Raw genomic sequence first — 11,538 nt, 5'->3', positions numbered from 1 at the left:
AAAAAAGGGAACTACACACTTCGCTATTCTTCTCAGACTTTAGTTCACTTTGTAATTATTATCTGCCAAGCAGGACACAGAAAATAAACATACATTAAAGCAGGTTACAAGGTTGCAGCTCTGCACTCAGTGCTTTTGAAAATTATAGCAATGCTCACCACTAGGTGACAGCAAACTGCTTTTAATCTGAACCCCTAACTGCTCGCTTTATTAAGAGGTATCCCCTCTGCACCCCGCTTTGCTCGCCCTTGTCCGAATCCTTGAATACAGTTTACCCCATTGCTGTAAATCTGCACTGCATCTTCAATACCAGCGTCTGGTAGCCAATGAAACGAGAGTCAGTGTGTCCTGAGCAATGCAGCTGCTTTTCAAGCTGGGTTACGAGTCCCTTGTGGATATTATATTATAACTAACCTGCACACACTAACCCACTGATGCAGGCCAGTATTGGATTGTCCCATTTACGGTTGGCAATGGGTTTGAAAAAGCCCCAGCCAGGATTCTTTTTTCTTCTTTGTTACGATTTAGTAAGGATTTTTGTTTTAGCAAACTTAACCTGCTTACATTGTATTCCAATGATTATGTGTTTTCTGTTAGTGGTTTTCAGTCTCTTTTGAGAGCCCACTGCTCAGCAGCAAGTTCCAACCACACATTCTGCACAAAACAATATAATTCACTACCAGTAGATGGCAGCCCAGAGCTTTAAGTAAAAAAAAGTTTACTTACCTCTCTGGAAACAGCATTACTGACCAGTTCTCTAGTTTGTTGAAAACACTCTTTGATTTAAAATACAGGAAAAGATTCAGCTAAAAATGTTGGTTTTGTTTCCTAGTACCAATCCACTTCCTGTGTTGTAGGTGAATTTCAGATTTTCGCTTCGTCCCGTGAACGAGACTCAAACTGAATATCATTGTTCATGCTTTAAGCTTTAGATCAGGACCAGTAGTGATAATGTTTAACGTTAGAGTCACAGAATCGATTTCAAAGCATAGGGTAGCACTCCTTTAAGGAACACCTCAGGAACTGGAAATGGAATCGAAATTGAAAATAGGAATCAACCCCAATCGTGCAGGACACAGAATCCATGACAGCTGTGACACAACACTGTTTACTATACATGCACCTGGAACTGCAGGGGACAGAATCACACAACACTGTTCACTATACATGCACCTGGAACTGCAGGGGACAGAATCACACAACACTGTTCACTATACATGCACCTGGAACTGCAGGGGACAGAATCACACAACACTGTTTACTATACATGCACCTGGAACTGCAGGGGACAGAATCACACAACACTGTTTACTATACATGCACCTGGAACTGCAGCGGACAGAATCACACAACACTGTTCACTATACATGCACCTGGAACTGCAGGGGACAGAATCACACAACACTGTTTACTATACATGCACCTGGAACTGCAGGGGACAGAATCACACAACACTGTTCACTATACATGCACCTGGAACTGCAGGGGACAGAATCACACAACACTGTTTACTATACATGCACCTGGAACTGCAGGGGACAGAATCACACAACACTGTTTACTATACATGCACCTGGAACTGCAGCGGACAGAATCACACAACACTGTTCACTATACATGCACATGAAGGCTGCTTCTATGCATGTATAAGTTCACATTCTATATATTCTTTTATATATATATATATATATTAAGCAGGACTGTATTGTATAAAATGTTTATAAGTGCTAATTTGTTTTTCAGTTCGGTAAGGGGTTTGTGCAGAATAGAGGGGAAGGGCCTTTAGAAATCATTGCTGATGGCTAACCAGTCCCTTATCAGTCAGTTGCTGTCTGGGACACAGTAGGCGTGTGTGTGTGTGTGTGTGTGTGTGTATGTCCACCCCAGTGTCTCTGTGCCCCTGCACGCCTCCTTGTGACCATTTCAGATGATTTAAATTCTCTACATGCATTTTTGTGCATCTTAAAATAATAAAAAGCATTCCTATGGCAGATGAAAAATGGATTCACTTTTGAACACAAAACTATATTATCTATACTTATTTCCTGAACATATAAGCCAGGGACACTGGGAATCAGTATTGATATTTGTTACACACATTTTCAGACCGCTCTGCTCATTACAAATCTGACAAGAGTTTAATGACTCCAGTGATACAGGTAATAAAACACACTTCATACTGTATCTCCTCTACAACCTTTTTTTATTTTGTAAAAAGACCAGGAGAATTGCACATCAATTTGAAACAGAAACTGATCAACAAAAACCCAATAATACTTGATAAGCTGTACTGTTTAAAGTTGATACATTTGACAACAATATTCCATTGTATACGTCTAACATACTTTAGACATGAATCACATTTCATTGGATTATAACCCATCCACTATATCTCTATACAGATACATACATTGTTCGTACTGTAACAGGTTCTGCAGTAAGCTGCTGCATGCTTGCTTTCTGTGTGCAAGTCAGTTAGAGAGTTTAGTTCGGATATTACACTTTCATTTGGCACAGTGTATATGAAAACGAGAGACAGAAATACTCATTAAAGCACCATACTATGAATGAATATTCATAACAGCTATCTGACAAAATACACAAACACTGAAAACCGAGAGAATCCTGTTTCACGTTCGAATGAGCCTTCATTCACTTGCCTTGGTACTGATGTAAGACCCTGATGAATCCAGATCAGGTCACATGAGTGGAAAGACCCCTGTGGAGGTGAATCCATCAGTTTCCATGAGCCATGAGACTGAATGGTAAGATCAGAGTGAGCTGCTCCTGTCACCTCCTTCCCTGACCATGAAGGACACATTATTACAATGAGATGTTCTTTAAAAACATATCTGCAGTTTGAGATACTATTCTAACCTTGCTTGATATCATGGCATTTTATCTGTGTAAACAGTATGGCTCCATTTTGAGGCTGAACTGAAGAAATGAAATCTATTATTAAATAAAACTGCACAGCAAAAAGTCTTGCTGCCTGGAATATGGTACTCCGCGGAGCTCTGAAGATATTTTACACGTCATGACGCACACTCCCTCGAGGAATTGGCAGAGGCGCAGCTCAGATGGAGGTGTAATTTTTTCCATAGTTGCTCAGTTTGATTTTCTCAGGCATGATGATGTTGACAGAATGCTCTTCGCCGTTGTTTGCCTTTAAGAAGTGATTCCTCTGCTTTCTCACCAGCTGGCTGTACTTGGCGTTGGCCATCCAGGTCTCGCATTTGGAGAAGAAAACAATGCCAGTCGTGCCCAGGACCACAAGGCAGGTGAGCAAGCCAAGAACAATGAAACACACCAGCTGGCTCTTACTGAGCAGGGAGCCAGAGCTGTGCAGAGCTTCCTTCACTGCGACCTTCATCACCTTCCGATCCTGGTGGTGCATCGTCTTGTGAAAGACATGCAAGGGCAGGCTGGAGTGCTGGGCATGACTGGGATCAGCGTCTGAGAGCCTGGGGGGCTTCACTTTATGGGAGCTGCAGGTTTTCCCAAAGAATCCTGGCTTGCAGGCGCACTGAAAGCCCCCATCCGGGTGTCCATTGCACGTCGCTCCATTCTCACACGGACGGCTCAGGCAGGGGATTACGCTTTCATTACAGGTCTTGCCGACAAAGCCCACAGGACAAATGCAGCCGTGGTCAGAGCCATGGTCCACACACCTTCCACCATTCTTACACTGTCCAGACTCACAGCCATCTGCATCTAGCTCACAGAAATCTCCAGTAAAGCCAGAGGGGCACAAACAGGAAGAGTATGGGGCAGATCCATGGGCATCAATGCAGGATCCACCATTCTGGCAAGGAGAGCTGGGAATGTAATAGGAGAAAGGGGTTCATTCTGGCAAGGAGAACTGGGAATGGAATAGGAGAAAGGGGTTCATTCTGGCATGGAGAGCTGGGAATGGAATAGGAGAAAGGGGTTCATTCTGGCAAGGAGAGCTGGGAATGGAATAGGAGAAAGGGGTTCATTCTGGCAAGGAGAGCTGGGAATGGAATAGGAGAAAGGGGTTCATTCTGGTAAGGAGAGCTGGGAATGGAATAGGAGAAAGGGGTTCATTCTGGCAAGGAGAGCTGGGAATGGAATAGGAGAAAGGCGGTTCATTGTGATGAGCTAGTATTTGGTAGTTTGAGAGTTTTACATGCCTTCCCTTAGGCTAATCAAACCACACTACAGAGCACCATTATCAGTGTACAGCAGAACTGACTGTATTGCTCAAGTATGTATTGGATGACATGGTGCCATATTTGCACAGGTTAGAACACTTTTTTTAGTCAATGAGATCACTCCCTCTATTCTTGCCTACACATAGACATTATTGCATGACTCCCAGGTGCTCCCGTTTGGTAGCTGATCATGATGGAAAGCAACAAATACAGAGTTATGAAGATGCTACATGAATAGTGATTTCTATCACACATAGCGTTTACCCATTGGTGAGGCAGGGTCCAGTCTTCACATGGCAATCTCTCCCTGTATATCCTTGTGCACAGATACAGATGTAGCCACCATCGCCAGTCTCTATACATGTAGAGTTGTTAGAACAGGGCTTTGTAGTACAAGAGTGAATATCTGCAAAATATCAGCATAGCATACTTTATAAATGCAATGGGATTGTATTATTATTATTATTTTAAATGCTTTATTTTTGTGGTATTTGCTATAAAAATATCAAAAGGATATTTCAATGGAAAATTCTGTTTCTGTATTCAGAACTATATTTTAAATTCAGCACAATATGATTTCTATTCATATTCGATTTTTGTTGTTTGTATTAAACACTGTAAAAAGCAAATGGTTACACTTCTAATTAGAAACTGCAATGCTTGATCTCAATGACCTATGTTACAGTGACTTCCCACCCATCCCGGGTCACAAATGCACTGCCACGGTGTAATGCAGGAGCCGTGGAGACAGCCAGGGGAAGGAGCACACTGCTCACACCGCGGGCCCTGCCAGCCAGGGTTACATCTGAGAACGACAAAGCAGCAATCAGGCTTAATAGCAAATACACAGCAAGTGAAACATGCACTGTGGGGTCTGTGAATACAAATCAAACCCAGTACAATATGTGTGCCCTGCCGACCAGGCTAAGACATAAAACACAAAAACTTGCTTTGCATTTGCACACAAATCACTTCAAACTGAAAAGTGTGTGTGTGTGTGTGTGTGTGTGTGTGTGTGTGTGTGTGTGTGTGTGTGTGTGTGTGTGTGCCTGAGTGTGTGTATGTGTGTGCATATGAGTGCATGCATGTGGGTGCGTGTGTGTGTGTGAGTGCATGCGTGTGTGTGCGTGTGTGTGTGCGTGTGAGTGTGTGCATGCATGTGTGTGTATGATTGCGTGTGTGTGTGGGTGCGTGTGTATGTTTGTGTGTGCATGTGTGTGTATGAGGGCATGCGTGTGTGTGTGGGTGCGTGCATGTGAGTGTGTGCGTGCATGTGTGCATGTGTGAATGAGTGTGAGTGCATGCATGTGTGTATGTGTGTGTGTGTGGGGGGGGGGGGAGGGGTGTTTTCAATGTAAACTCTTATTACGCTGTTTCACCTCCCCCCCACTGGTCCATACTGAAAACATATTTCATTCTGACACCCAGTTTCCCAAGCTTTCTGGTAAGATGTATTGTCTGCAGGTCTATCCCGTCCATTGGAACTCCCCACTTGCAAACTACTGTATGTTGCAGAAATTTCAATCTTCATTACTGAAGACATGAAATAATGAAATATTTGCATGGGTATGGAGCAGCTTTCTTTTTACATATCATACCAATTTTTTGTCATGCTTACTTCAGTACAATTATCACACAATAGTAAAATACAAAGCAATGGCTGGAGTTGTATGCTTTTCTATTTCACTCGCACTTTGTGGTGTGCCATTGGAACCACATATGGAATGAATATGTTACACGGATGAATAACTGTGACTCAAAGTTAATCTAGAACGTGTACAATACCTGCATTCACCAGTCTCCTCGCAGACTCCGTTCATGGGGTTACAATCAGGACTACATTCAGCACCTGAAATAGTAATAATAATAATAATGAAACGTACGACACAAGCATAGGTTTGTAAGCAAATGTGTAGTTCACATTTTTCATTCATAAAAGGTTTATTGATATATACAGTTAAAATAATGTTTCCAAAAAGGTACAACAACAACACATGTTATAAAACAATTATAGGCAGACAATTGACCAAAGCTGCAGTTGTGTACCATTAACAGTGTCTCATTATTGCACGCTACAGTACCGAACCAATATTGCCCAACCTATTTTGTAGCGCCACACACACACACACATGACTGGTTCGCAGAGCTAAAGACTGTGTTTTATTTTACTGCACGACTCCCGATCGTATCTGTAGCAGTGCTGATTAGAATCGCAATCTTACCGTCGGTGATCCGGGCTGCGAGGGAGAATAAAAGACAGGCAGCGATCAACGAACAGGAGCCACAGAAACTCATCCCGATTCTCAAGTTAGCACTGCATGATCCTGCAAGAAAACGCGTATTAAGTGACAGCTGGTTGAAATCCCTTCTTAGTTTTGTGATCTGGCGGACCTATCAAACAGGTAAGGTAAAGAAAGCGGTTCTGCCAAGCCTGTCCATTGTCTAGAGGGTTAGGGCAAGTCGCTGCTCTAAAGTTATTGACTTCCAATGACAATACACGCTTAGAAACTGGACGGGCAGTCAAATAAATGGCAGAAAATGATTTGGTACATATTTTAATAATTCCACATTCAGCGGACTCCAAGTCGCTGTTCCTGAAGTCTAGTTAGTGTTGTGTCCTCATATACATTATACCGGAGTTCGCTTCAGGTCGTAATTGGTCGCTTCTTAGTCTTTTAAGCCTCGCTTTTTGTATTTGTATCTCATTTAAAGAAGGCAGTACCTGTGCTGTGCTGGGAGTTCTTCTTGTTTCGATGTAGTGTTTCAAAGTATTTTCACTCCATCACAGTGTTGGTTTCATGTTATGTCCTGCAACAGATGTTTGACATGTTTGTTTATTAGTTTAATGATCCCACCGAATGCGACCCCCTCTCTTCCCCGCGGGCTCCGTGTCTTTGTTACAGCTCTTTATCTTGACTCTTCAACAGACTAGCTGTTTCCCCCGTGCGTCTAAAACCTCTCTGAGTTCAGCGGGGAGCTGTCCAGCGCCTCAACCTCCTGAACGCATGCGCGGCACAGAACAGGATTTGAAGTACAGTACTGCAGTTTTAATTACACCTGGGTTCAAAGCCTGTACTATATTGTTTAAAAAGATTAAAATAAGACTATGTTCAATGTGAATACGTAACTTCGGAAGCGTATTTTGCAGGATATCATTGAGAGGAAACTGTTTGTGTGGTTGTCTGCCGAGTCACCTACAGGGTACACAGAAAAGCAGTTTCAAGCAGTAGGATGCGAAAACGCATAGCTATTAGACTCAGTCGCTTCAATGTAACATTGTGTTATCCAAAATAATAAATACAGAACTATTTCAATAAAAAAAGCATAGCCTGTGTATTATTATAATGTATACACCCTTACAGACAGTAAAATAATACACAAACCGTATTGACCTTAACGAGACATTTATAGAACGTTGGCTATTGTCAAATATATTTACGACCATATGCTGCTGTTCTTTGTTTAACTTGCTCAGAGCACTGGTAGTCTTTCAACAGCTATTCAGTGTATTTATTTTATATGTTTCTTTATTTGAACAATTTACAGTCAGTGTCACAACGTTACACGGGTAGATGAAGCTATACCCAATAGTCATTTTGCCATCTATTAGGCAGTTCCAGATACAGCTTGTTTACCGCATTTCTTCATTTCCACCTTCACCCGTAGAAGATGGCTAGAGTATTATGTTTTGAAAGATTGTTTCTGTTTGTTTTATGCAGATGGTACGAGCTTCTCAAAATCTCCACCGCTCAGATTATCCTGATCAGCACGACAAGAGGAGCAGCGAAGGTATAGTAGTGTACATGAAAGCGCAGTGGTGAAGAGCAATGGGTTTTTGTATACCGAATGCTTTGTCTTTTTGTTAACTAGGATTGATGACATCATCTTTGCAACAGGGGCAAAGATAAGACTGGTACAGCTCTGTAGAATCTGTCAGAGCTGTCGGTCTACATCCCCCCCATGGCAGTAGGGGGGAGCATTTAATTTCTGTCCTCTCTGCTCGGCGACTAATGCATTCAGCCTCGAACCTGATAATCCAGTTTAATATAAGTAAAGCTACACAAAGCGTCTGGAAAATAAACCAACATTCTTGCAATCAAAAGATGAACGTTTGGAGGTGAAATCTGCAGGATTGATTTTTATTTGATTTTATTATTATTAAATAAAGTGTTGGGTTCAATTAATGTATTGAACATTCTGGCTAGCTCTTCATGTTTTCAAAGAGTGATAACTAGATGTTTAAAAATAAACATGCATTTGTAACAGATCATCACACGTTGATAATTTTTTTGTTTGAGAATATTCTTTAGATATACAAAAAACAAAGACCCCCCCCCAAAAGAAACAAAAACAAATAAAGACAAAATACGTACCATATGCTACCTAAACAATCATAACTTGGCAAAGTATAGAAATTCCAAAACGTGTTTACAATCTGTAGCATGTCGAGTCATGTTTAATTCTTACACAGTGGGGTTTCAGTGTGCGTTTATATTTAATGACAAGGCCTTGTATAACATTTAATATTTTCAGATGATGCGCACTGTAAACATACAGGGGGAGCCTATGGGCGCGTTCAGGGCCAGTTAGATCAGGGCCATCCTGAGCGTGAGAACCACGAGGTTCTCTGGAACCTTGCTATGGAACCCTCAACTTGTGACGCTTCGGTGAAGGTCCATTGATATACAATGGGCAGCAGAGGCTTCAATATAAAAACATTATGGGTTCCACCGTCTGAATCTTAATTTGGATCCCATAATTCCGTGTCGTAGGTGTGCAGAGTCCATTAATGAGTGAAACCTATGCAACCTGCAGGACTCTGGACTTCCAGCGCCTGACCTAAGGGAACAGTGTTAATGTTGATTGATTTATTGATTGATTATGGATTGATTGATTGATTTATTGATTGATTTGTCTTGTTGCTTTGTGGTAAATGCATTGCATAAACTGCCATTTTAAAAAGATTTGAAAGAGGCTTTAAGTTCTAATTGTAAAAAGTTGTCAGGATGTTAACAATGAAAAGAAAAATGACAGGTCCATTATTTAAGCAGCTGTAGCAAAACGTGGGGGCGAGTGACACACTATATTGTTTGGAACCTTGCTTCTTACTCTTACGTTATTGTCAGGGTGTCCACTGTTTACTATAGTGTGGTTAGATGTTTGATTTTACACATTGTCAGTGAAGCTGTTGTTCTCTGGTGAGATCTGGAGCAAATTGTGGTTCCGTTGATCTCTGCCAGGGCTGGGTATTATATTTTAATGGAAGTAAGTGTTCCCTTTGCCTTGAAGGACCTTATCCCCATGCAAAGTTATCATTCTTATCGGCACTTTCATTTGAAAGCACACAATCTTTTCCCTTAGAGGTGCAATGACTGGTGCTAAGAAGTGCTCTCCCGAGATGAGACAAGCCTGCGACTATTGTTAGTTTACAAATCGGGAACAGCAATCTTAAATCCTATAGGTGAGTAATCTTACTGGACCAGCAAACATACCCTTAATAAAATCAACAAGCCCAAGCAAAACAATATATAAACCTTGATATATAATATATATATATATATATATATATATATATATATATATATATATATATATATATATATATATATATATAAAAACCTCTTCCCAGGTTTGAGGATCCAGGTCATGCCCTGAAAGATCGCTCTACAGTGTTCCTTATTCTCTCTTGCTTTCCATACTCTTTAAGCCTGGTATCTGTTATCAGCGGCTGTGTTGTTGCTACTATTTCATGCAATTAGCTCAAACGTTCTTCTACTTGACTAAGGGTAGGGTGCCTTCTGATTTATGGCAGTCTGTTTATTAATGTTATGGAAATGATTGAGGTTGGCTGATTAGAGCTTTTTGTTGTACTATTCTTATAGAGTAACCAAGTAAGATATAAACATATACAATACTATCAGTAATAAGAATTTGTTAAATAAGAGTAAAAGGTATGTTTATTGGTCAAGATCTTCTCTAATAATTATGTGCTGGTCACAGCCGTCATGTTCTTAATTAAAACCTGGCAATATACATGCCTAGTTTGAAAAGCCAGTTCAGCTAGCATCCTAAACCAAGATTTGATCACAAGTGAAAAAATATATCTATGTATAGATACAGTATTACAAATGCTTTCCATGTGTTTTCACGGTGTGGAAAAAAGAGAAAAACTGCTACCTCTGAGCTTGCTTTAGGATTGTACCACTCTGTCTGACTCATAGGGGAATAACTGTGCAGCAGTTTCTAATGTGTCTGCTGTAAGAGGCCAGTGGTTTCAGTCTGCCTCAATCTGGTTGAAGGTAATTGATCAATTAAGTAAAAATGTAGGCAATTAAGGTCATTGGGCAGCCTAATGACAACCAGTTGTTTGTTTTGTTGTCAAATCTGAGTTTTGAGTTGGATTGGCATTAAAATGTATATATAATAATAATATAATAATATCTTTATTTTTATATAGCACCTTTCATAGTGGACCACCATCACAGAGTGCTTTATGTAAATTGGAGGGTAAAATCTTGGTAACATTTTAGTTTAGGGATCTGATATAAATTATTATAAACAATATATATATATATATATATATAATATATATATATATATATATATATATATATATATATATATATGAACACGGAATATATGTCTGACTGTCTGTTTTTGTCTGACTGTCTGTATGTCTTTATATGTCTGTCTCACCAGTGGGGCTGCTTTGTTTTTGCAATACAGTTATTATACACTTTCGTCATTGTTTTTGTGTTGCTATTGTTAATAAGTACTTATAACAGATCCCTAACTAAGTGTTTCCAACATCTCTAGGATCTCTTTCCCGTAAGTGTTATCAGCGTGTTACCTCTTCAAAGGCAACAATTCCAGCTATCTGAGCAGTGAAACTAGCAGTGCAGTACCTGTATTTCTGCTTAGTGCTGCTCTACAGCACATTATAAAACAGCATGTCAAATCATCCAACAGATGAACCCGCATCAGGGATCATTAATCTGTAATGTGATTTGCTTTCTGTGCAGTGTTAGAATTGCAATGAGATTTGCTTTCTGTGCAGTGTTAGAATTGCAATGAGATTTGCTTTCTGTGCAGTGTTAGAATTGCAATGAGATTTGCTTTCTGTGCAGTGTTAGAATTGCAATGAGATTTGCTTTCTGTGCAGTGTCTAATTGCAATGAGATTTGCTTTCTGTGCAGTGTTAGAATTGCAATGAGATTTGCTTTCTGTGCAGTGTTAGAATTGCAATGAGATTTGCTTTCTGTGCAGTATTAGAATTGCAATGAGATTTGCTTTCTGTGCAGTGTCAGAATTTCAATGAACCTTAGTCCATCAGAAGTGGACTGATGTTCATTACAATACAGTA

At 40.3% G+C, this 11,538-nt stretch overlaps 1 protein-coding gene across 1 annotated transcript; it reads right to left on the bottom strand.

Annotated features, from left to right (window-relative positions):
- Window positions 1–2,192: 2,192 nt before the first annotated feature.
- LOC121329742 (protein delta homolog 1) lies at window positions 2,193–7,331 on the bottom strand. Its single transcript, XM_041275478.1, has 6 exons — window positions 6,898–7,331; window positions 6,398–6,499; window positions 5,961–6,024; window positions 4,850–4,980; window positions 4,440–4,581; window positions 2,193–3,818 (listed from the first exon to the last, which is right to left on the bottom strand). Exons 2-6 carry the CDS (start codon window positions 6,468–6,470, stop codon window positions 3,077–3,079), a joined length of 1,152 nt encoding a protein of 383 aa, XP_041131412.1. The 5' UTR covers window positions 6,471–6,499; window positions 6,898–7,331; the 3' UTR covers window positions 2,193–3,076.
- Window positions 7,332–11,538: the final 4,207 nt, after the last annotated feature.

Source organism: Polyodon spathula, chromosome 17 (genome assembly GCF_017654505.1).
Source record: "Polyodon spathula isolate WHYD16114869_AA chromosome 17, ASM1765450v1, whole genome shotgun sequence".
Classification (NCBI taxonomy): domain Eukaryota; kingdom Metazoa; phylum Chordata; class Actinopteri; order Acipenseriformes; family Polyodontidae; genus Polyodon; species Polyodon spathula.
This window is presented reverse-complemented; position numbering and strand designations above follow the sequence as displayed.

Bases quoted from the DNA above. Each gene is read 5' to 3' on its own strand.
- LOC121329742 (XM_041275478.1), bottom strand. From the start codon at position 6,470: ATGAGTTTCTGTGGCTCCTGTTCGTTGATCGCTGCCTGTCTTTTATTC. The intron at 6,025-6,397 runs GTAAGATTGCGA...TTACTATTTCAG, and splicing joins CGCAGCCCGGATCACCGACG to GTGCTGAATGTAGTCCTGAT. The intron at 4,582-4,849 runs GTCATTGAGATC...GATATTTTGCAG, and splicing joins GGGAAGTCACTGTAACATAG to ATATTCACTCTTGTACTACA.